Source organism: Rhinoderma darwinii, chromosome 2 (assembly GCF_050947455.1).
Source record: "Rhinoderma darwinii isolate aRhiDar2 chromosome 2, aRhiDar2.hap1, whole genome shotgun sequence".
Lineage (NCBI taxonomy): Eukaryota > Metazoa > Chordata > Amphibia > Anura > Rhinodermatidae > Rhinoderma > Rhinoderma darwinii.
Window position 1 is genome coordinate 146,851,793 of NC_134688.1, and position 26,520 is coordinate 146,878,312.

Genomic DNA, 26,520 nt, shown 5'->3' on the forward strand with positions numbered 1-26,520 from the left:
TTTGGCCGAGCCCTTACAGTGTTCAGTGCTAGAACCTCTAAGGCTACATTCACACGAGCGTGACAGATTTACGCACTTAAAGAGGCTCTGTCACCACCTTATAAGTGCCCTATCTCTTACGCAATGTGGTTGGCGCTGTAATGTAGATAAGTGTTTTTTTTATTGTGAAAAACGATAAATTTTGAGCAAGTTATACACAATTTTAGATTATGCTAATTCGTTTCTTAATAGATTTTTCTAAACACGCTGTGTTGAGTACTGCTAAAAATTAATGGAGAGAAGTGTATGACGCTAATTGGTGAGCTTCATACACTTCTGTTTACAACGCCCATTTGGTAAAAAGTAAAAACACGCCCAGTTGTCTATTAAAGGGAATGTCGCTAGAAATTTTTGTTTTTTTTTGTTAGTTAAACAGTTAGTGTATAAATGATCTAATTTTTGTTTTTTTTACGAGTCAGGAAATATTATAAATTAGATTCTAATTTTATAAAATTTCCCAGTGCTGGTCACTAGATGGAGCATTTCCCAAAATTGCAGCATTGCATGTGGTAAAGCAACCACATTGCTTTATGCTGCAAAATTTGAGAAAACTCACTCGCTCTAGTGAGCTCACAGAATCCCCCCCCTCCTTTATCCTGACTAGTGCCAGGAGAAAGGAGGGGATTGAACGGTCAAACCTCCTACACTGTGTGCCGCCATTTTTTGAGCAAACACACAGTGTAGTAGGTTTACATACAGTAGTAAACACACACTAAAACACGTACATACACAGAAATAACTTACCTGCTCCTGCTGCCGCCGCTCCCTCCGGTCCGTCTGCTCCCTCCGCTCCAAGTGCTTGCATTAGAACACATGTCCGGAAGTAGTAATCTTACTGTCCGGCCGCGGCTTCCGGTCCACAAGAAAATGGCGCCGGACGTCGCTCGGTCGAAGACCTTCCATTTGGACTGAGTGGGAGCCGTTCCCACACAGACGGCGTACAGCATAGTGAATGAAACGGGTCCCGTTCGCATTCATTATGGGGCTGTATGTGCCGTATTCCATCTCTGTATGTGTCGTTAATCGACACATACAGAGATGAAAAAAAAAATGGCAGCCCCCATAGACAAGAAAAAGTGCAAAAATAAAAAAAAGTAAAACGCAAACACACAAATAAATAAAATATTTTTTAATAAAACACTAAAAGCAAATTGATATAAAAAATTTATTTTCGCGACACCCTTCCTTTAAGAAACGAATTATCATAAATCTAAAGTTGTTCATAACTTGCTCAAAAAATATATAGGCCATGCAGTGAGGTCTACGCAACAGATTCCCACTGCGTGAAAACTTGCGCTTGTGTGACTGGCCCCATTGAAATCAATGGGGCCGTGTGCTGTGCATTGTTTCAACGCACTGCACACAGACGATATTCACGCTCGTGTAAGTGGGCCCTAAGCCTGAACCGACATGTTGCGTATTACGTGTGGATTTCCTGAGCCTATTTTCCGCAGCATAATACAGTACCAGAAAAATAAATGAGATCTCAAGTAATCTCCTCTACGTGATGCACCATTTTTCTGCATGTAAATTGACCTGTTGTGCGTATTTTAAAATTTGTAACATGTCAATTTATCTTGAATTTCCACCTCTGAATTGTATATAGCAAGTTTATAAAAAAAAATAAAATAAATCCGCAGCACAAAACTGCATCTATTTTTGCATTAAAATCTAAAAAAACACATCTAAAAACGCGCTATTAGGCCGGGTTTCCACAGGTCGCATACGCTGCGTAAAAATCACGCGCGCGGCTTATCCGACCTGGAACTCGCAACACATTCTGTCCGAAAAATCGCACATTGTGGTGCGGTTTTTCCGATGGAATTTCCGCTGCGGAAAGCAACATTTGAAAACAAAAAACGTTGATACTCCCTCTTCTCTGTGCATAGTGCGGCCACCTACGATGATGATGCAGGCCGTGTGACTCTGCAGCCTGTGATTGGCTGCAGCAGTCCCATGGGATGAAAAGTCTTCCAAGGAGCCCGGACTGCTGGAAGGAGAGCAATCTGGGTAAGTATGATTCTTTTTTTTTTTTTTCGGAGTTGCGATCTTTGCGGCGGAATCGCAGCGATTACGCTGCAAAAGTCGCAACACTTGGTTTCTGTTGCGGGTTTTGCATCCCCATTGTATTCAATGGGGATAACCCGCAACAGAAAATCAAAAAGGCAGCATAAATTGACATGCTGCGGAATTAAATTCTGCACCGCAGGTCCATTAACGTTTACGCTGCATTTTCTTTCCGCAGCGTGGGCATGAGACTTACTAAATTTCATCCACTATGCTGCTATTGTAATTGCTGCGGAATTTCCGCACAGAATTCCGTTGCGGATATTCTGCAGCGTTTACGCTACGTACGAACCAAGCCTTAGGCGTGGATTTTACCTACGTAATTACCTGCAGTTTTGATGGGGATTTTCTGTACCAAATTACACAACATGTGCATGTAGCCTAAGGGTATGGTGCCACATAGCAGTGTCCTCATGCGGCTAAAACCGCACCCATGCTGTAGCCAGTAATACACAGCAAAATCCTGAGTGCCTTGGCCACCGCAGGTGAGCCGGGTATTGGACACCGATACGTGGGACTGTACCCTGAAGTTGCCAGGTTTTTGGGAGTATTTTTTAGTGTGAAATTGCTTAGTAATCTGTGTGGATAACATTGTAAACAAGTTACAAGGCTACTTGCATATGAGTGTGTTGTGTTTGTGGTTTTTCATGTCATTATTGCCCTTTTCACAGTTTTGATGTGTATATACTATAGCTACTAATGTAAAGAGCTCCTAGAAAAGCAAATCTTCACTTTATAACCATTGTCATGTGTTATGGAAATAATCTTAATTGTTGTTACTGACAAGTGATTCTACACCTAGACTTTTGTTTAGTAGAGAATGAGAATGAGAAATCTCTGTCCATAGTAATGTATTAGGCTAGGGACATTTAACTCCCTACTACTGTGATAAATCGCTGTCTGTAGGATACATTGGGGAGCTTGAAAATCTCTTTAAAATTGCTCCAGACTTTTTTGATGAGACTTTTAAGTTACTCCTATAGAAAGCAATTTTCAAGTTTTGTTTTTTGTTTATTTTTTTTTTTACTTTTAATCAAGATAAATATGCTGTAGGACTAACCTAAGGGTGGGTTCCTACGGAACGGACACGCTGCATATCCGACCTGGAACCCGCAGGACTTTCCGTCCGAAAAATCACACCACAATAATTCCGCTGTGCAATTAAGCGCACGTACTTACCCCCTCCCTCCTCTGACGTCTGCTCCGGCCTCCCTGGATGATGTTTCAGGCCATGTGACGCTGCAGCCTGTGTTTGGCTTCAGTGGTCACATGGGATGCAACCAATGGAACCAGGAAGATTACAGCACCATGATAAATGAAACAAATATGGGTGCAAGCTCAAGAGGACTGGATCCAACCGTCCCAAGCAATGACAAAAAAACTGAGATTCAGGCAGCACATCCTAAAGGATGGGAACTTTTTTTTTTTTTTCAGCTCCTTTCTCAAGCATGCAACGTCATCCCAGGAGGCAGGACTGCATGAAGGAGGAGGGCATTCCGAGTATGATTATTTATTTATTTTCTTCTGGCGGTGCTGTTTTTGCGGCGCAACCGCTGCGATTGTGTCACAATGCTTGGCTTTCTGTTGCGGGTTTTGCATCCCCATTGTATTCAATGGGGAAAACCCGCAACGGAACATCAACAAAAACGCAGCATAAATTGACATACTATGGAATTAAACTCTGCACCGCAGATAAAGTTAATAACGTTTATGCTGCATTTTTTAGGCATTGCCTACGGGTGGGACGACCGTGTGCGTCACTGCCTGCGGGGGCGGAGGACCGTGTGCGTGTCTGCCTGCGGGGGCGGAGGACCGTGTGCGTGTCTGCCTGCGGGGGCGGAGGACCGTGTGCGTCAATGCCTGCGGGGGCGGAGGACCGTGTGCGTCACTGCCTGCGGGGGCGGAGGACCGTGTGCGTCACTGCCTGCGGGGGCGGAGGACCGTGTGCGTCACTGCCTGCGGGGGCGGAGGACCGTGTGCGTCACTGCCTGCGGGGGCGGAGGACCGTGTGCGTCACTGCCTGCGGGGGCGGAGGACCGTGTGCGTCACTGCCTGCGGGGGCGGAGGACCGTGTGCGTCACTGCCTGCGGGGGCGGAGGACCGTGTGCGTCACTGCCTGCGGGGGCGGAGGACCGTGTGCGTCACTGCCTGCGGGGGCGGAGGACCGTGTGCGTCACTGCCTGCGGGGGCGGAGGACCGTGTGCGTCACTGCCTGCGGGGGCGGAGGACCGTGTGCGTCACTGCCTGCGGGGGCGGAGGACCGTGTGCGTCACTGCCTGCGGGGGCGGAGGACCGTGTGCGTCACTGCCTGCGGGGGCGGAGGACCGTGTGCGTCACTGCCTGCGGGGGCGGAGGACCGTGTGCGTCACTGCCTGCGGGGGCGGAGGACCGTGTGCGTCACTGCCTGCGGGGGCGGAGGACCGTGTGCGTCACTGCCTGCGGGGGCGGAGGACCGTGTGCGTCACTGCCTGCGGGGGCGGAGGACCGTGTGCGTCACTGCCTGCGGGGGCGGAGGACCGTGTGCGTCACTGCCTGCGGGGGCGGAGGACCGTGTGCGTCACTGCCTGCGGGGGCGGAGGACCGTGTGCGTCACTGCCTGCGGGGGCGGAGGACCGTGTGCGTCACTGCCTGCGGGGGCGGAGGACCGTGTGCGTCACTGCCTGCGGGGGCGGAGGACCGTGTGCGTCACTGCCTGCGGGGGCGGAGGACCGTGTGCGTCACTGCCTGCGGGGGCGGAGGACCGTGTGCGTCAAAAAAATTACAAATGAAATTCATCCGATTTTAAAACGGACAGGGAAAAAAACGTCTGCACAATGGGTCAAAATTGGCCGTTAACGGCAACACGGCCCATAACGGAAACTGATGCAAGACGGCCAGGAAAAACGGCCGACACTCGAACCCTGTCGTGTGAATAATGCCTTAGGGCATACTTAGTACATAGGCAGTTGTTCGGACATACCTACCCATACACAGGCTAATGTACTGGCATATAGATATATGCGAGTAAATGAAAGTTTAAAAATAAAAAAGTAATGTTAAATAAAAAATACACTTACAATAAACATTAAAATAAGTCTCAATACGTAAAATATACACATTTGGTATTGGTGCGGCCGTAATAACCTGCACAAATTTTTTCGTGTCATTTATGATGTGTACGCTATAAAAATTCTTTCTCTCACTTTATTAATGTAAGGCACAAGTTGTGATGAATTTAACCTATGTGCCTCACTTTAATAGAAATTAACCCCATCATGTACCTTACACATTAATCCAATGTCCATTATGACTGAGAAACATGATGGGGATAATTACTATTGATGTGAGGCATATTGGGATTCAAACTTCATCACACCACGCGCCTCACATCAGAAAATGGAAGAACTTATTTTTTTATTATTACTGTTGGCAAAGTATCGTTTTGGTATCAAAAATCGCAATACTACACAAAGTATCGGCATCAAAGTCCAAATTCTGGTATCGTGACATCCCTACTTCAGAATGACTGCTTTTCTTTTGCGGGTTTTCCCATTGCATTCAACAGGGAGATAACACCTGCAACAAACAGCAAATGTTGCGATATGTGCGGTGGAAAAGCTAAAATTGCTGTCTTCTGTTCTCTGTGCAGTCCGGCCTCCTGGGATAACGCTTCATCCCATGTGACTTCTTCAGCGGTCACATGGTCTACAGCTTGATCCCAGGAGGCCGGGCCGTACTTCGAGCAGAGGAACGTGTTGCCATGACACAGCCCATGTGGTATGTATAATTTTTTATTTTTTTTGCTGCAGCAGACATTCCGCCTGAAAGGCTTTGTTCACATCTGCGTCAGGGCTCTATTCTGATGTTCCGTCTGAGCTTTCTGTCAGAATGGAGCCCCAATTGAAACAAACGGAAGCCATTGATTTCAATGGTGATGGATCTGGTGCCAATGGTTTCCGGATTTCTCAGTTGTGCAAGGGTTCCGTCGTTTTGACTGAATGAATAGCGCAATCGACTACGGTACTGGTTCAGTCAAAACGGTGGAACCCTTGCACAACTGAGACAAACAGAAACCATTGGCACCGGATCCGTCACCACTGAAATCAATGGTGATGCAAATGGAAACCTATGGTCTCCATTTATTTCAGTCAGGGTCCCGTTCTGAATGGAAGCTCCGACGGAACGTCAGAATGGGACCCTGACGCAGATGTGATCGGAGCCAAACTGTAGCATAATTTGGTGCGGTGTCTCGGGTGGAATTTCCTGCAGTTTCCAGGACGGATATGAAGTGTACTGTATCAGTCCTGTGTGAACGCGTCCAAAGGGTAAGGCCACTTTTTTTTTTATTTATTTTTTTTTGCATAGAAAAACTTTCCATTCATCTTGAAAATGGTGAGGAATTGAAACCCACAGTATGTTAGAAAGTTGCAGAACTTTGTTATGCATTATATTATTATAAATATTAACACTTTTAAAGTTTTATATTTTAAAGCTAAAATCCCTATGTTTTTTTTTTCTAGATTGCCATGGAGTGGAATGAAAATTCAGAGATGTCCTGTGATTTAGCATTTTCTGAAGCACGAAGATGGATTGAGGTAATCTGCTGCTACCTTTATCTCCATTGAGAATGGCGTTACACGACATTGCATGATTCTATGCTGCTGCTCTCCGTCAGGGAATGAGGCGTGCCACACAATTGTATGACAGATCTTTAATCCTATACATATTTCATAGTGCAGGAATGAAGGCGTTTGTTCGTTTCTTGATTTAGCCATGAAATGCAAACATTTTCCAGGATCCTATACTGAATAAGGAAAGAAAGCTGTGAAGTTTACATGTCTGGCGGGTTTACTCAGCTACTGAAGAATGTATCTGTAGACAACGAAATGTGGGAAGGGGCTGACGAGGGAAAACCAATTTACAGTTCAATAGTTAGGCCAGTCTGCAGGTATTCTGGTTTTATAAGGGAGCGTCGTGCTGAATAAAAACCTGCTTTTCAAGTTTTATTCTGTGTGGTAGCATCTGAATAGATGAAAATGTGATGCTTCTCATACTTTTTTTACTTTCTATATCAATTGTATAGTCCAAGTACTGGCCTGAGGGTTGTAGCATTGAATTAATAGTAAAATCTCTCACAATCTGGACTAGGAGGTGCTGGGTTATTTAATTTCCCAAACAATTGGGTGTTTGGATAAAACCTGGCGTTATCATTCACGTGTCTTTTCAGCCCCTGCAAACACTATTTAATTTAGATTTGCTCTGGACCATCAAGTGATTTTCCAATATCTTCCATTTGGACTATTTTTATTGGAAATTCCAAATTCTTTTTCCGGTTTAGTAGGTTTTTACTGCGTTGGGTTGTCTTTACCAGGGCCCAATGGGAAGAAAACGCTGCCTTGATGGTTAACTAATATTTACATAAAGCAAGATAATTACAGTCTATAGACTAGACCGATTCCTAATTTTATCAAAGTGGTCGTTCGTTTTGGGGAAAGAATTTGGAATGAGCAGCCCCCTGGAGTAAAGCGCGTTGGTGGGGTTAATAATCTAATATTTTTTTACTGTGTGAAAGACCTAAATGTAATGAGCAGATGTAAAGAATCCTCCCAATTGAAAGACGCTCTTCACTCTGGATATAGAGGGGGTCCTTAACTAGGACATGTACAGTCTTAATCTTTTTATAGCTTTCTGAAGAAAAAATATTTTTGAAGCCACAGCCCCAGTGAATTATAAGGAGAACATAGCTTTTCCTAGGGCTTGTTCTGCCCACTAAAGGTACAACTTAAAATAATAAAACCGCTATAGTCACTCTATTCCTTTACTGATGTCTCATAATTGCTTGTTACTACTCAGTCTAAGGCCACTTTCACATGACTGTATTTTGGATCCGTATTTAGAAGCCAAAACCAGGGGTGGGTCCAAAATATGGAAGAGGCGGAAATCGTTCTATATTATGTTTTCTATGTGTACTGCTTACTCTCCTACTTTTGGCTTACAAATACTGACAAACGATGGCGCGTAAAAGTGGCATCAGGCTGCGTTCACACGATGTGGGCAAAATGCGTTTTTGACCGCATCATGTGAACCCAGCCTATAATAAATAACCTGTAGCCTTCAAAGACTCAAAGTATCAGGCAGTTCTGTGATGATCTGTTGCATTTGTTGAGTATTGGTTGCCAGGTATAAAGAATTGTACTGATCGATATTTGACCTATACAAATATATTATTTTTTATTGCTCCCTAGTTGTAGTATAGTGCTAAATGTGAAAAGGCACCTGACATGTGGAACTTGCAATCCGCTCTCCCGGCAGCATGTTGGCGCAGGAGGAGCTCAGCAGATTCATATATAGTTTTATTGGAAAAGATTCAGAAGAACTTCTAATATATTCCTTTAAAACCCTGTTCACTCTGGACCCTCTGAGGGTCTGTCCATTGTTGGGAAAAGTCATAAGTTGAATTGTGGGAGACCTGACAGCTGGATCCTGTCATTGAGTCCCTGTTGTCACTGGAGAGTTGGCTACTCCTGCTTGTTCCTTCTCAGTGACATTTATGGAAACCTCGGACTACTTTCTCCTCTGCTCATCATGGTGTTGCATTCGTTCTTGTTTTGCTAATGTTCTCTTATTTGCTTAAAGCTATTAGTAGTGTAAATTCTTTACATTGCACACCACGAAATGTAATTATTAATCTGGTGTTCGCTTTTTTCTGTCAACTGTAAGGTTGAGGCCACACATTGCGTATGTGCTGCGGAATTTCCGACAATTTTCCGTGCATATAATCTGCAGCTTTTACAGTAGCAGCAAAGTAGATGTCATTTCATTAAGTCACGTCCATGTGCTGTGGAAATTGAAATTTTGTACGGATTGTCAATCTGCAGCAAGTCAATTTCTTTGGCATAAACCCTGCAGATTTCACACACACAAATTCAGGTTTGGCCTTGCCCTAAGGGTATGTGCACACGACCATGCCAAATACGTCTGAAATAACGGAGCTGTTTTCAGGAGCAAACAGCGCCTGAATTTCAGACGTTTTTACAAGTGCACGCGTTTTTCGCGGTCGTCTTTTACAGACTTAATTGGAGCTGTTCTTCATTGGAGTCAATGAAAAACTGCTCCAATTACGTCCCAAGAAATGTCCTGCACTACTTTTGACGAGCCGTCTTTTTTACGCACTGTCTTTTGACAGCGACACGTAAAATGACAGGTCATCGGCACAGTACATCGTAAAACCCATTGAAAGTAATGGGTAGATGTTTGTCGGCGTAATGGAGCCGTTTTTTCAAGTGTAATTCGGGGCGTAAAACGCCCGAATTACGTCTGAAACTTGGTCGTGTGAACATACCCTAATAAAAAAGACCTGTTTTTTATTGGTTATTGGCTATATGCACATTAGAAATGTGACCAAAATAGTTTGACTGGTTCAGGCCAGGACCTGGTAAACAGGAATTCCCTGTAGTCAAAGGCGTAGCTAGGGGGCGGGGGCAGGCAGGCGAGGCACGTGCCCCGGGCACAACTAGGTGGTAAGGAAGGGGGGGGTGCCGCAGAGCAGCTGATCACTGCTAATAGGCGCCCTGTATGTCGGACACCTGCAGCAGCTTTAGGAAGAGCCAGGAAATCACGCAGCAGCGTTCTGACCGGGGTCTGTGATGGCCAGGGAGTGGTCCAGTCACCTTACCGTACGTCAGTGACATGGGGTCAGATGGCTCAGGTCAGGGGACTGGACTGGTCCACTCCCGTGCTGCACACTCCCACCATGTAGGGGGCGCCACTGGGCTCTGCCTCTACTCTGTGCTCTGCTGTTACACACACGGAGTAAATAACAGCCGAGAAGCAGAGGAGAAAGCTCCGCCCACAGCCCGCCCTGTAAGAAATCTGTGATCCTGTCAGCAAGGAGACATGGTGAGTGTCGGTGTGTAGTGTGTGTATACAGTATGTGTCTGTGTTTGTATTTGTATAAGTTACTGTGTGTGTGTCTCTGCATGTGTTTGTCTCTTACATCTACTACATTATCTGTACTCAGAGTTATCACTTATATGTGGTGTTACATAGGACTGCAGGTAACTCTGAGTACAGATAATGTAGTAGTTATCACCGAGATATTTACATGTATGTATTCCAGAATGTGTATGTATATTTGCCTGCATGTCTAAATATCTGTCTTTATGTATGTACAGTATATATGTTCCAGCGTGTCTATATATGTGGTTAATTTTTGGTTTGTGTAATGGGCGGCAATAGAGTCCTGCACAGGGCACCATCCAAGCTAAGGCCGGCCCTGGCTGTCACCAACCCTAGTCAGACGGAACTCCGCCGCTGCCTGTGCCGCATGACCTCCTCGGCTCCTCCGGTAAGTCACACCAGGCAGAGCGGAGAGTGATAGCGGTAGGCTACCGCTCACTGCTCTGTTTACAGTGTGCCGCTAAATACAAGGGGGGAGTGTGGCGCTATTTAAAAGGGGGGGGGGGAAATGTGGCACTATTTACAAGGGGGGGGGGGGTGTGGCACGATTTACAAGACAGGGGCTGTGTGTGGCCACTTTAACTTATTTTCTTTATTTTTATATTACGTTATAGAACTATCTCTTGTAAAATGTAGAAATGCTTTTATGTTCGAGTTACATTTAAAAAAAAATTGTCCAAAAAAATTACACCTCATTGATAGGTAGAGAAACCAAACATGGCGAGGGGGGAAGGAGATGTCGGGAAATAAGTTGGGGGGGATCTGAATCTTTGCCCCGGGTGCAGGAGAATCTAGCTACGCCTCTGCCTGTAGTACAATCCTGGACTATTAGAACAGCACATTTTAACCTTTGATTGCAGTGGGATGTGGCGTATCAATTGTGTGTGTGTTCAATGGTTCATTTTTAGATTGTTCTATACTGGTTGTTCTTGGTGACTGATGTTACAAGCCAGCATGAGTCACCTCACTGGAAAATATTTTTGTGTGATTCACAATAGAACAAGATTTATTTAAAACAATTTTATAACGTTTTAACTTTTTTTGCATCCCAACAAACTGTTCCCACATTCCCCTAAATTTCCTTGTGATCTAATGTGCATGGCCAGCTTTAGGCTTTGAACAAGAGATGAGAAGAACGTTTTTAGTGAACTAATTGATTAAATTTATACCACGAGATTCTTATTTAGCCTGTTGTTCTTATGATACCAAGTACATGCCAGATAGTAAAATGTGATCTCTTGTTTTGACAACACTGTTGCACAACTATGCCCAGGGGCTACCAGTCTTAGGGGGGATTCACACGAGCGTGTATTCGGTCCGTGCGGGCCGCGTGGTTTTCACGCGGCACGCATGGACAATACAAGTCTATGGGGCAGTACAGACAGTCCGTGCTTTTTGCGCAGCGTTTGTCTGCTGCGCAAAAAGCGCGACAGGTTCAAAAACTCTGCGTATTTCGCGCATCACGCACCCATTGAAGTCAATGGGTGCGTGAAAATCACGCGCACCACACGGAAGCACTTCCGTGGGACGAGCGTGATTCGCGCAACAGCAGTGAAAAGGATGAATGAAAACCGAAAAGCACCACGTGCTTTTCTGTTTCCGAACATCCAAACGGAGTGTCTTTGCGATGAGCGAAGCGGGACAAGCGTACCGAACTTCACCGGGTTCGGCCAAACTCGTTTTGGCCGATCCCGGCAAAAAAATTATCGGTACGCGACGTCAGGAGATAGTCACTGTCCATGGTGCTGAAAGAGTTAAACTGTTTCAGCACCATGGACAGTGACTTGCGATCCCAAAATACATTAAGCTGTAAAAAAAAACGAAGTTCTAACTTACCGATTACTCCTGTCTCCTTCCTGCAGTCCGACCTCCCGGGATGACACTTCAGTTCAAGTGACAGCTCCAGCCAATCACAGGCCAAGCACAGGCTGCAGCCAATCACAGGCTGCAGCGGTCACTTGGACTGCTGCGTCATCCAGGGAGGTGGGGCCCGATGTCAAGAGAGGCGCGTCACCAAGGACGCGTCACCAAGGACGCGTCACCAAGGCAACGGCCGGGAAGTTCTCGGTAAGTAGGAACTTTATCTTTTTTTTGTACAGGTTTTTCGCTGTTGTGTTCGGCATTCACTGTCGAGGGTGCTGAAAGATTTAGCTCTTTCAGCACCTTGGACAGTGACGGGCGTTGACAAGCCTCATCTCTATGATGCCGGCTGCGCGAAAATCACGCAGCCGCGCATCAGACACGCATGACACACGCAGCTGTCAAATGGTTTTTGCGCTCGCAAAACGCTGCGTTGTTTGCGCGCGCAAAAACGCAACGTTCGTGTGAATCTCCCCTTAGAGTCACAGTTTGCCAAAGTAGTATGCAATGTATAACCGTATTAGTTAGAGACTGTCACCACATTATAAGTGTCCTATCTCCTATGTAAGGAGATCGGCGCTTTAATGTAGGTGACAGTAATGCTTTTTAGTTAAAAAAAGATCTATTTTAAACCACTTTATGAGCGATTTTTAGCTTTATGCTAATGAGTTTCTTAATGCCCAAGTGGGCGTGTTTTTACTTTAGACCAAGTGGGCGTTGTACAGAGGAGTGTATGACGCTGACCAATCAGCGTCATACACTGCTCTCCATTCATTTACACTGCACTAGCGATATAGCTATATCATTATGTGCAGCCACATACACAAACACTAACATTACTGCAGTGGTCTGATAATGAATATACATTACCTCCAGCCAGGACGTGATGTTTATTCAGAATCCTGACATGTCTGTAACGTCTCTGTGAGATTTACAGCAAGGCAAACGTAATCTCGCGAGATTACGATGTAACCTGTCATTTCAAACGAGATTAAGTTTGCTTTGCTGGAATCTCTCAGAAAAGATTCCGAAGTGGTCAGGATTCTGAATAAACATCACGTCCAGGCTGGTAGTGATGTGTATTCAATATCGGGACACTTCAGTAATGTTCTAGTGTTTACAGTTATAGTGTTGCAGGACACTGTGTAGTAATGTTAGGGCTTGTGTATGTAGCTGCACATAGTGATATAACAATATCGCTAGTGCAGTGTAAATGAATGGAGAGAAGTGTATGACGCTGAATGGTCAGCGTCATACACTCCTCTGTACAACGCCCACTTGGTCTAAAGTAAAAACACGCCCAGTTGGGCATTAAGAAACTCATTAGCATAAAGCTATTTTAAACCACTTTATGAGCGATTTTTAGATCGTTTTTCTAAATAAAAAGCATTATTGTTACCTACATTATAGCGCAGATCTCCTTATATAGGAGATAGGGTACTTATAATGTGGGGACAGTCTCTTTAAAGAGCAACTGTAGTTTCAAAATACTTTTGATATGTCATGGAGACATATCAGAAGTTCTGATCAGTGTGGGTGCTGAGACTCCCGCCGTTGCTGAAACGATTGTTCAGTTACTCTTCACTTTAGGACCGCATGCACACGATGAATATAGCATGCAGATTTTCCCGTGGCAAATCCGCAGTTTAATACAGTAACTGCAAAGTAACGCTGTATTCACTTTGAGGGGTTACTTCGGAGGTTTACGTCGCGGGAACCCTTCAACGGAATGGCAAACGGAAACGTTAGCTTCCGTTTGCATCACCATTGACCTTAATGGTGACAGAAACTTTGCTTAATGGCTTCGGTTTGTCACTGTTTTGACAGGGTTCCATTGTTTTTTACGGAATCAATAGTGCAGTCGACCTGTCACCTCTCATGAAGTGTCTGTTAGTAAATAACTGTATTAGGGTACAAACACGCGGCGTGAACACTGCGGATTTTCCGCAACGGATTAACTGCGGATAATCTGTACTATATTACAGTAGCAGCAGTGTGGCTGAGATTTCAACAAATCTCGTCCCCATACTGCGGAAAAATTAAGCTGAAAAAAAAACCGCACATAAGTTGACCTGTAGTGCGTTTTCTTCAACCGCAGCATGTCAATTAGTGCTGCGGAATCGCATCTATTCTGTTGTGGGTTTTCCCATTAAATTCAATGGGGGGCTTAAACCTGTGACAGTGTTGTGTTTTTCGACATTTGCGGCAGAATCACGATTCTGCCGCAAAAAACACAAGTAAGAAAAATAAAGTTATACTTACCCAGAGTTCCCTGCTTCTTTTCAAGGCCAGACCCCTAGGATGACGTTTCATCCCATGTGACCGCTGCAGCGATCACATGGCCTGCAACATCATCCCAGGAGGCCGGACTACGTGCAGAGAAGAGAGAGGGTGTAAGTATATTGTGTTTTTTTTGTTTTGGGGACCGCATTCCCTGTGCTGTTCAGGGTGGATACGCTGCGCAGCTTGACGCAGCGTATCCGCCTTTGAATATGCTGTGTGTGTTCATACCCTTAGGGCTCATTCAGGCGAGCGATCCATGTGACGGCTGTTAAAACAACAGCTGTCACACTGACTAATGTATGTTTCAACTGAGTTTGTGAAGGATCCGTGAAAAAAACAGGACATGTCCTATTTTACTGCGTGTCACGCATCCCTCCATAGAATCTAGTCGATGGGGAATACGTGACAACACGTCCAGCACAGGGGCACCTCAGACGTGGAAAGCAGCAGTTTTTCATGTCCGAGGTTGGCTACTTTCGTGTGAATGTAGCCTTGGGGTGCAGTCACACGCAGCAGATTTTGTTGCGTAAACTTTTTTGTGATTGGAAATCCGTTTCATTCATCTGAATGTGGTTTCTGCAAGTTCTATTTAGATGAATGGAACAGATTTTTCAACAGTTTGTTTTCAATATCAAACATGTAAAAACGTATGAAACATTAGTATATTTAATACTCTCACGCTGCAGCCACTTTTTGTCATTTCACTTTTTTTTTTTTTCCTCCCCACCGTAACGAGCCGTAACTTTTTTTTTTCTTTTTTTTTTTCCCATCAATATTGCTGTATGAGGGCTTGTTTTGTTTTTTGCGGGACGAGTTGTAGATTTTCACAGCGCCATTTATTGTACCATATAATGTAGTGGGAAACGGAATAAAATATATGTGGGATAGGAAAATAAAGATTCCTCAATCTATTGAGTGTGTTTTGTCTTTACGGCATTCACAGTGTGGAAAATCTGAAGTGTGTACGCTATGGCTGTTCCTACCCTTAAAGGGGTTTACCCACCGAACTCTAAATAAGGAAACCTATTACAATCCGATGTTCACACCAGGGGAAAGCCACAGATGAGCCGCTGCTGCAGTAATATTGGTATAGGTTGCCCATTTAAATGAGTTGGGGACCACCGTCTATGATGTCCATGTACCCCTTTAAGAAGGTTGCCTGTTCTTTTTCTATTCTATTTGTGGCTCAGTTGATGAAGAGCTTCACACTAGAACTCGCTGTTCCAGAAAAAAAAAAAAGCCATAGCCAGAGCATTCTGCGTTTTGCTAAAAAGGCCACTGATCCCAAGAACGCGATTAAAAAAAATTAGGCATTCTCCTATTTTGCTATGGACTTCACATGTGGCCCCAGCATTTTAGGAAAATAACAAAAACAAAAAATAATTCCTTTTGAAATGGTAGCGAATCATTTACAGCTTTCAGGCTTGGAATGCCATTCCTGGAGCTTTTCAACGTCTGAAAAATGCCCCCCCCACAGAGCTCCTGTACGCACATTTCAGACACACAAACGCATGCCACCCTTTATATGCATTACATCCAAATAGCTTGTTTTGTGTTTTTCAGATCATGGTTTGAGTAGTTTGAAACAAACATTTTTTTTAGATCATGGGGTGAATAATTTGTGGATTAAACATTGTGTTATGAACCAATTAAATTTCTTCCACAAAACAATGCAAAAATTAAGTGACCTATGATTTCTGATGTGATACATTTCAACAATTACCGAAGTTCACACTAGCGTTAGTCTACGTTCACACCTCTTCCCTTAGAGGGATGAGGATCAAAAGATTAAACAAAGCAACGGTTCCGTTAGGATTACCATTGATTTACATGATGGCTTCCGTGTGCAGCCTGTTTCACCGACCAAATCAATGCAAAGGCCGAGACTATTCCGTTAAAAAGGGGCAGGAGTGGGGCATGCACTACTTTTGATGGAACGGCTGCACGGTTCTGTTAAAACAACGCAAGTGTGCATGGATTCATTGTAATGAATGTGTCAGGGTGCGATCAGTTAAAAAAAAAAAAAGGATAGCACCCTGTCGAAAAAAACTGAAGTGGGCGTGAGGCTTGTGCATATAGCTGTAAAAGTGCTTGTTTTTTGCAAGACAAATTGCTTTCTTCAATAGCGTCATTTTGGGGCACATACAATTTATTTACTCTTTGCCAAGCGGTCAAAATTGCATTCTAACATTATTCTACAATTTGGTACAATATCTAGCAATACCAATTAAGTATAGTGTTTTTTTTTTTTTTTAAAAAGTATCTTTTTAGAACTATTGCACAATACAACATGTTTTATAAAAGTCCTTCTTTTGTCGCTTAAGGATCGGTTCACACGTTTGTGGTATACGACAACGTATATGTTTTAAAGTTACAAAAAGTATGCGTTTGTAACATATGCTAAAGTTTTTTTTTGTAGCATACGTCTTATGTTTTTTTTTTTTATACGTTTGTCCGTTCTTATAAAAAGTATACTTTTTTTTATTTATTTGTTTAGCTAAATCAAACTTTATAAAGTCAAGATTTCCCATGTATGGTGACAAAAACGTATAACTTTGTTAGGCCCCCGGCTGCCATCGTAAATCATGTGGCCCCCGTGAAAGAATTGCAGGGTGCCGATGAATGAATAGAGTGAGTCCCCTTCCTCTCTCAAACACCTTAGATGCCGCACTCGCTATTGACTGCTAAGGGGTTCATTGATCAACTTTATTTGTTTACGGTCGGTGCCCTATGCCCAAGGCTGTTAGCAAGAGCCTGGGCACTGGAATCGTACATCGCATGGTGTTGCAATCTTCTTATGAAGCACAGCTGTAGAAGGCGGTGCATCAGAAGTCTTCTCCTGAACGACCGCTGTAGAAACTCTAACCCCTTAACAACTGCGTATAAATATAGCACCTCTGGCAATTCATGGATTGGCCTGAGTTTGGCTGCTGAAATCCACTGACTCATTTGTTGTTGCTGGGGCTGAAGCAGGGGTGTTTCCAATTGCAGGACCCCCGCCCCCCCCCCTCTGTGACCAGGGCAGGGTGTCCCTTACATACTAGTGGCGGGGCTAGTGCCTCAGACGGCTGCCAAATTCAATTGTATCTGCGTCCTCCGATACAATTTATTTCTATGGCGGAGCATGAAGCTGCTCTGACATTTACTAGGCTACAAGCCACGTTAGATTTGCGACCTATAAGACACTGGGAAAGGATCCCTGCGAAGGCTGGCGCGATTATGTCACTGAATTGCGCCTGCCTATGCAAGCTATGTGTTTTATTCTTTGGGGGTACCTGGGCATTATCTACAGGGGGTGATGTGTGTGGCACTATATACAAGGGGCATTATCTACAGCTTTTTTTTTTACGCTACCAGTAGTGGTCAGCGGATATCCACTAGCCCAGCCCTTTTTTATTAGATCTTGTAATATAAAGGGCTAGGCTGGTGGATAAGTGCAGACCAATACTCGTAGTGTAAAAACCAGTGGGTAGCGGGAGCTTGGCAAAAATAACTTTGTTTGGAAACCCCCCTTTAAAAATCCTGTTTGCCCCTGGGAAGTTACTGGTGCGTCCATATTTTTCTGCAGTGGAAACGTGTATTACTTGGTGTCCATTGAAATGGCAAAGGCTTTCTGACCTGGCTGATGGTGAGGGGTGTCAAGCATGGACTCCCCTCTATGATGTCTATGTGCCCAGTATTTTTATCATAGCTGAACTTAAATACAACAAACAAACAAACAAACCCACAGACCCACAAACTGGTGTGGTGCTGTTTTTGGAGGAAAGAAGCCATGTTTTTATCATCCTGTACAGGTCCTTTATGCCATTTTTCTAAGATGTTGCTAGAACTAATTCTATATAAAGTTGCATCATGGTACTGCTTGTGGAGACCAACCTTGCAACTTGTACAAATTGTTTTACCTGGCCAGATTTTGTCCTGTACCTCTGTTTAGATAAATATAAAAGGCATTCCAAGGACTCTGCTGGTCCCTTCTGCATAGTATGAATGAAAAATATTAGTCCTTTTCACTACGATGTATGGGTTAACCAGAAATACAAATTTATTTTCCTTTGATGATTTTCGGGTGGTCTTACTGCTGAGATCTCCATAATCAGCAGAAAAAAGGGGCCCTTTCAGTCTTGCTGTGTGTATATATACGTATCAAAAAACATTGGGTCGGGAACACACCAGAAAGCTCTGCAGACCTATCATTCTTCTGATTTTTGCATTGATGGCCTAACCTAAGAAAGACCTTGATGTTTTCTTGAGAAACTCCTTTAATGGGATTGATGTGGTGGCAGGTGCCATCAGCTGGTTTGCCTTTTATCAGGTTTCCTTTGTTTCGTTACCATGAATGTCAATGGCATCCATTAGGATCTGTTGTGTTCCGTTTTGATCCTTTATCTGGACATCACATATTCCACTGATGAGAGCTAACAAATGCAGTTCCTGGCTTTGCAAATTGGAAGTAATGGCTGCATCTGTGCTTTACTCTCGCTGTTCTCTACATGTAGTTCATCATTATTATAGTGGATAAATCATAGAAAAAAGGAATTCTCTAATCAGAAAACCTCTTTAAGTTGTAATTTATATACTGAGCTCTTTCCTCTAGTAATGCTTGTATAAAGGCTCTCGTACATCTGAGTGGTTTCTTCCCCCTACAAAAAAGCCTGACTTGTAAATGGATTTGTGGACGTCTTCATTTGCCTTTTTCTTCCATGCTGCTTTATTTCATATCATTCTAGATGATCAATGCTGAAATAGTAATTTTTTTTTTTTTTTCTCTTGCTAAGTAAAGCATGACTGCTCTTACATCTCACGGGTTCACAATGCAGCAAGACCAACATCAAGCAATAATTACAGTGTCATTTAGTGCCAAGTACTAAGTTTTACTTCTCTTTTCAAGCCGAGGAGAAAACACTAAACTGTACCCCCGGAGTGCTAATTGTAGATTATGGTGCTCTGTCCTTGCTGCTTTATTGTCCTGTCTGAGTGGTTATCAATACAGGAAGGGAACCTCTGAAATATTGGGTTTTGTTTTTTTTGTTGTGTTTTCATGAAATGGTAAAAAACAAACGCTATATTCCATTTAGATTGTCATCTCCTCACAATTCAGATGAACATTGAGCAGTTAATAGATGACTTGTTTTTTGTAAGCCTTCAACTCAAGGAATTTGTATACAAAGCAACTGGTATTACTAGAGTTTGACTAGTAGTGACTTGAACCTCCATCTCGTCCTATTTTACTAGGGTAGATCATGTGTAAAACATTACGATAGTTATGGCCCTTTTACACAGGCAAGGATCAGGCGAACAATCATTCGTACGAATGCTCATTACCCATCATTGCCCTGAGTAAACCGTGCAGCGACCCACCGATGAATGAGCAAACGCTCGCGGACTGGGAAGTGTTGCCGACAAGGTAATGACTTGGGATGAATGATCGCTTGTCCCCATATTTATAATCGTTGCTCCATGTAAATCGACACGTTGTGTTGTCGATCGGCCTTCGTTTAGGGTATGTGCACACGTAAACTGCATTTACGTCTGAAATTACGGAGCTGTTTTCAGGAGAAAACCTCTCCGTAATTGTAGACGTAATTGCTCATCCTCGCATTTTGCGAGGCGTCATTGACGGCCGTAATTTAGAGCAGTTCTTCATTGAATTCAATGAAAAACGGCTCAAATTACGTCCAAAGTGTCCTGCACTTTGACGAGGCAGTCATTTTACGCGTCGTCGTTTGACAGCTGTCGACGTATTGGAGCCGTATTTTCAGGCGTAAATCGAGGCATAATACGCCTCGTTTACGCCTGAAAATAGGTTGTGTGAACCCAGCCTTACTGTGCAGTATATCTTGACCAGAGTAAGGCCTTATGCACATGGCAATGCCTGTAATCATGGCCTGCAATTGCGGGCAGGGCCGTGGGCATCTGCCTGCATTTTCTGGTCATGCTCCCAGACAAAGTATCTAGGCGTTTGTGGACAATAGAAGTGAATGGGTCCGTAATTGCAGATTTTTATGGTCGTGTGCATAGGGGCCTAAAAGGACCTTTTAGAAAGTTCATTTCCAGCCAAGCCAGCAGGGTGCAGTATGCTTCACTAAATACCATGGTTGGATTGTTTCAGCCGTCACTTAGAATTGTTTGTTACGGAATGTTTTCAAGGGTTTTTAGAAGCTAAGGAACATTCCGGAGCAAACACAAAGTGGCAAAGTCCCAAGAGAGGTGAACACTTTGCTGCAAAGTAACTTTTCTATAGCGTGTTTTTTTTTTTTTGTAATCCAAATAGCAGTCGTTTTTAGTAAGGTTTTCCAAATAATGTCACTATTTCTTCAGTGTTTTCTTTGCTTTTATCAAATGTTTTACGTTTATTTGCAGTGTTTTGTAAAACCAATAAAGATAAGCCAGACTTTCTTGTCTTTAAGAAAAGAAATAATAATAAGAAAAAAAAGAAAAAAATATATATATTTAATTTTTTTTATTTTCCAGTCTGTAAGGCTGGGTTTACAGTTTTTTTGCAGGAGGAAAATCTGCCTCAAAATTCCTATTTTTTACTTTTTTTTTTTTTGCAGCATTTTTCGCCTGCAGCTATTGAGCTCTGCGGGCATAAAACCCCGCGAAATCCGCTTTCGAAATGTGAAATATGCCTCCCATTATCAATGGGAGTTCAGAGGCGTAAATGCCCGAAGATAGGGCATGTCCCTTTTTCCCGCGAGCCGGTTTTTCCCCTCGCGGGAAAAAACGCCTTCGCCTCCCGTTGAAATCAATGTGAGGCATTTTCGGTCGTTTTTTGGTGCGTTTTCCGACGCGGTTTCCGCATCAAACGTGTCAAAGACCTCCGTGTGAACTGGCCTTTAAAGAGGCTCTGTCACCGCATTATAAGTGGCCTATCTCCTACATAAGGAGATCAGCGCTATAATGTAGGTGACAGCAGTGCTTTTTATTTAAATAAAGATCCATTTTTACCACTTTATTAGCGTTTTTAGATTTATGCTAATGAGTTGCTTAATGCCCGAGTGGGTGTATTTTTACTTTAGACCAAGTGGGCGTTGTACAGAGGAGTGTATGACGCTGACCAATCAGTGTCATGCACTCCTCTCCATTCATTTACTCAGCGCTTAGGGATCCTGCTAGATCCTTATGTGCGGTCTTATACTTACACATTAACAATACTGAAGTGTTTAGACAGTGAATAGACATTCCACGGGATGTCTATTCACAATCTCTGCACTTCGTTACTGTTTCTATGGTAGTTACAGCAGAGGAAGCGTAATCTCGTTGTAACCTGTCATAAATCTAAAAACGCTAATAAAGTGGTGAAAACAGATCGTTTTTTAAAAATAAAAAGCATTACTGTCACCTACATTATAGCGCCGATCTCCTTATATAGGAGATAGGGCACTTATAATGTGGTAACAGAGCCCCTTTAAGAGGATCTTTTCCACTATTGCAAAACATGTAATTTTCATAGCAGAGGTAGCCGTTTTGTGTTGGGCATTTCACTGCAGCCTGGAAAGCTACTAAAGTAGACAGGTTTCCAAATGCAAAGCTTCTAGGGACAAATACACACTGCTGTATTAGGCCTCTTTCATACTGCGTACGTTTGACATATGCGTCGAAAGCTCCAGAGGCTCCCATTGCACCAGAAGAGTGTTATTTTGGCCTCTGTTGGGCGTTATACATCTGATATACAGTGTTATGTTTGTTTTTTTGCTAGATAGAATAACGTAGTAGACTATGCCATTCTATTTTTAACATGGTAGCCTATGGCTGACGCATGCCAAGGATACTTGATGAGGTTTTTAGTCGCTTTTCATGACTTTTTGCTAAACGGATACCAATATAGCCTATGGGTGACTGATGCCTAACGGGCATCAGTCACCCATAGGCTGTAATAGTATCTATTTAATGGATACGTCATGAAAAGGCTCATGATGTATTGATTAAACTAATACCACTATAGTCTATGGGTGACAGATGTCACTGTTGCCATCCGTCAAAGCCTTCGTTAACGTATACGTTGGGAACGTTTCCCAGGGTAAATGTCAGACCACTAAACCGTGTGAAAAGAGCTTTGCAGACCAATGTTATATAGATCCATAATATGGCGCTCACAGCTTGCTATGGGCTTATACTGTACCTCCTGAATGCCTCCGTCTTTTTTTCTTCTCATGGATTCATCCTTTTAGCGTGCCTGACTGCAGAGCATTTCCCCCTGATGCATGGCTCCTAGGGGAGTATATGGTGCCACTGTTTAGCTTTACCAAATGCATAAACCCTATGCTAAACAATACATGAGGATCCAGAACGGGGGGCCTCCATTTATGAGCACATTACTTCATATAATAGGGCATTTGAAAATGGTCTATGCGTTTATCATTAAGCTATGAACCCAGCTCCCTTACCTCTGAAAGTGATTCGTATATTCTCTGAGCTGGCAGTAAAGATGCCGCCTATCAATGTAGACATGTTTCTTTTGTATAGTTGACATGGTTAATCTTCATTCCTATAATTAATAAGACAAAACCTTGTATCATGTCATAAGGTGTTCGGAAACCATTGTAATGTCTGTATCAACTCTTACAATGTGCTGGGGTTCTTGTGTGACTGACACTGTTAACCATTGCATTAGAACAAGTGGTATGTCACTCCTCCCTGACCATGACAAATGTTTGTATTATGACATCATCGCAAGTTCCTGATTCTGATCATTGTCTTAGTATGTGTGTATTAGGTGTATTATTCAGGAGTTGCTAGGCAAATGTCTAACCTACTTGAGTTTTTCTACATTCCAACAGGCAGGTGATCATGGAAACTGTCAGTGTCAAGCTAGAGCCTCAGGCATCTGGTTGAGGGAGGCTGAATAATCACAGGACAAGTGCGGATAATATGTTCTTTATGTGGATGAAGCAGAGCTGTTCATTAGAATTAGCCTACATCGCTCCTGGAGACTATTGCATGCATTATTGCCATTTCAATCACATTCTACTTTACATTCTCTTCTAAAGTGTCGTGGCACAAACATTAGGCTCTTGCAGCAGTTATGACTTTATTGTGCCCTCTAGGTCGGGCATATTTATTTTATTTTTTTACTGTACTTAGCCTGCCTCCTGTATGACAATTTCTCATACTGTTCTCTGTAACTGTTCAGCCTGATGGTTTGCCACGGTATCTGTTGCCACATGGGTATTTTACGCTAATATGGGAAATCTTACTTCACTAATTAAAAAAAAAATTTGAAATTAAACAATTGTTTTCTGGAGGTGTGTTTTTAAGCACCATTTCACCACCAGAGGGCACTCTTTCTGTATGTCAAGTTGTGTAGTGATTTTACAATGGGCAACTGCTGTAAAATCTTTTAAAATGATATATACCTAAAATAAAATTAAAGAATTCTAGTATAGTTAATATTTGACACCAGCATTGCAAAACATTACCTTTTTTTTTCTTTTATTACAGAGCGTTTGCCCATAACCATATAATTGCATTGCACAAGTAACAGCCTTTACATTACTGTCCTGGATTAATCACAAGCGTTTTGTATGTAAGCAGCAAAGTAATCATATGCATGTATCTCCAGAAACAGAAATAAGGACTTTAATAAGGTTGACACAAGGGGACACGTTATGTCTGTAATGTTCTTATAAGTGAAAACTAAAGTGTGCCAATGTAAATATTCATTAAGCTGCTCTTTAAACTTTTTAAAGGGCTTTCACAGAATAGACATTGTTGGCATATCGCCAGGGTATGCCACCAATGTCTAATTATCCGGAGTTCAACACACCGCCAATCCATAGAATGAAGCTTCAGTGGCGTTAGGAGTGTGTTGTGCTACCTAATCTCCTGTTGGCTCCTTCTTCGTAGGCCACATGGTCAGACTATTATAGCCAATGTGGCAGCCCAGGAAAAAATGAGTGGAGCCTACAGTCAAAGCAGCACTGAGATTTCCTCAGTCAGATCGCCACCAATCTGACATTGACGGCATAACCTAACAATGTGCTATTGATGTCTATAAATAAATATATAAATGTTTTGTAACTGTTGTGCTTTCTAGGCAAAAGAGGTTGGTAGTTGAAAAATTTAGGCACATTTATTTAAATTTAAATTTTGCCGGTAGCTTTCTCCCAACCAGAATGTGTAAACGTTTACTAGATGTGTGCCAGATTAATAAAATGGCTGGATAGAAGTATGATTTAGGCATTCATGCGCACGGCCATGTCTGTAATCACGGCCCGCGATTGCACGGCATGCCGACACCTGCAGGTCGTGGGCCACATTTTCGTGCCGTGCTCCCATGCAAAGTATGGGAGCTCGGCCCGTAAAAATTGAAAAGTATGACATTCTACATAATTCCTGGCACGGTTCTACGGCACGGACACCTTTCCATAGCAATACGGAATGGTGTCCACGGCCAATAGAACTGGGCGGGTCCGTAATTGCAGTCTGCAATTACGGAGATTTTTGACGTGGGCATGGGGCCTTAGTTCAAGCATGCTCACAAACATGAAATGTTGGACCACTATTGCAGCTTGAATGGACACGGCAGGCTGTGGAAATGTCACACGTATGTTATAAACCACACCCCAAAGTGAAAACTGTCAGACATTAGCAAAACATGCAAAAATATTATAGCCGGATGTTTTATAAATATGATATGTTTTGTGTTATTTTCAACTTCCCATCTATGCTAAAATAAGACGTGCCCCATTGTCTGCTTGTCAAAAGCTTTAAGTTTTTGCAAATGAGCTACCTGTCTAACAAAAGAAATGTTGGTACAAATGCATACACACTATCGATTAGTCGCTCATATTAAGGACTGGCTATTATGGGCTTGGTTCTCACTTTGCAGATGCACTGCGCCTGTGATGTGGCCGAAATTGTGCCGATCTTCCGGTCGTTTAGCTGCATAACCGTGCGGCCATCAACAATGACTTGAACCTGCAGTCGTTCTGAAAACTGTGCCAATCTACATGTCAGTGTGGTTTCGGCCTCATCCTGATCGCACCTCGGCAGTGGTGCGTCCACACCTGGGAACACAGTCTGCGACTGCTGCTGGATCATATATGTGGAGAAAGTTTCCAGCTAGAAGTAACCAGTAAAATAATGCACTACCTCACCCGAGCAAGTGTCACATGCTGCAACATGAAGTTAAATGATTTCTCTAATGTGGAACTCAAAGGATTTAGGTTGCCAAATAATTTGAACATATATTGTATCTTTTAATTGTATAGCTTCAGTTATTAGTAATTTAGTTTTAAATTGTCCATGCGATTTATTGAAGAGCTTAATCCTCATTTTATCAGGGTATGGTAACCTGACAAGTTTCTACAACTTCATGCTGCAGTTATGAGTTTCTTTATTGTATGTAGTCTGTTTTTTTTTGTTTGTTTTTTTGTCCATTTGAGCTGAATGGACCATTTTACTTCTAGACCACAATGGCCCTAATGATATCTGAGGATGATCCATGGTTGATGAATGGTTTAGTTGGTCATTTACTGTATGCTGGAGCACCTCCACGATCATTCAAAAATCAGGAGTGTGTGGGAATTATTGAAGGACTGTTACAGTTTTTGGCTGTGGACAAGTATCTAGGAATCTGTAACACTGGCTACTCCATAAACCACTTAGAATGTTCTGTTAAATCCAGTTTTATGTATGTCCGAGCCACTGATCAGCCATAACATTAAAAACCACTGACTGGTGAAGTGAATAACATTGATTATCTTGTTACAATGGTGCCTGTCAACTATGGGGGGTGGGGGGGGGTCTGTTTATTAGGCAGCAAGTGAACAGTCCGTTCATGAAGTTGATGTGTTAGAAGCAGGAAAAATGGGCAGGCATAAGGATGTGAGCAGCTTTGACAAGGGCCAAATTGTGATGGCTACACGACTGGGTCAGAGTGACTGGTTAGTACCTATCAAAAGTGGTCCAAGGAAGGACATCTGGTGATAAGGTCATGGGTGCCCAAAGCTTATTGATAGGCGACGGGAGTGAAGGCTAGTCTGATCCTGCAGAAGAGCTACTGTAGCCCAAGTTGCTGAAAAAGTTAGTGCTGGCTATGATAGGTGTCCGAACACAGTGCATCATAGCGTGCTCTGTTTGGGGCTGTGTATCTGTTCACCAGTCAGAGTGCCCATGCTGACCCTTATCCACTGCCGCAAAAGCCTACAATGTTCTGCCGGGAAATTTTGGCTCCTGGCATTCATGTAGATGTTGCTTTGACAAATACCACCTACCTAAACGTTTGCTGCAGACCATGTAAATCTCTTCGTGGCAACGGTGCGTTTTAATGGCTGTGGCCTATTTCAGTAGGATAATGTGCCCAGTCACACTGCAAAAATAGTTCAGGAA

General features: G+C 43.2%; 1 protein-coding gene and 1 long non-coding RNA gene across 2 annotated transcripts in view; one reads left to right on the forward strand and one right to left on the reverse strand.

The window, feature by feature from the left end:
• The window catches only part of LMO7 (LIM domain 7), a 205,145-nt gene that overhangs the window by 36,223 nt on the left and 142,402 nt on the right, over positions 1–26,520 (forward strand). The window contains 1 exon segment of the mRNA XM_075852339.1: positions 6,606–6,680. Within this exon segment, the coding sequence (XP_075708454.1) occupies positions 6,606–6,680 (75 nt within the window).
• On the reverse strand, positions 22,316–22,824 carry LOC142740833 (uncharacterized). Its single transcript, XR_012880890.1, has 3 exons — positions 22,754–22,824; positions 22,575–22,675; positions 22,316–22,398 (listed from the first exon to the last, which is right to left on the reverse strand). It is a non-coding gene; the product is annotated as an uncharacterized LOC142740833 (long non-coding RNA).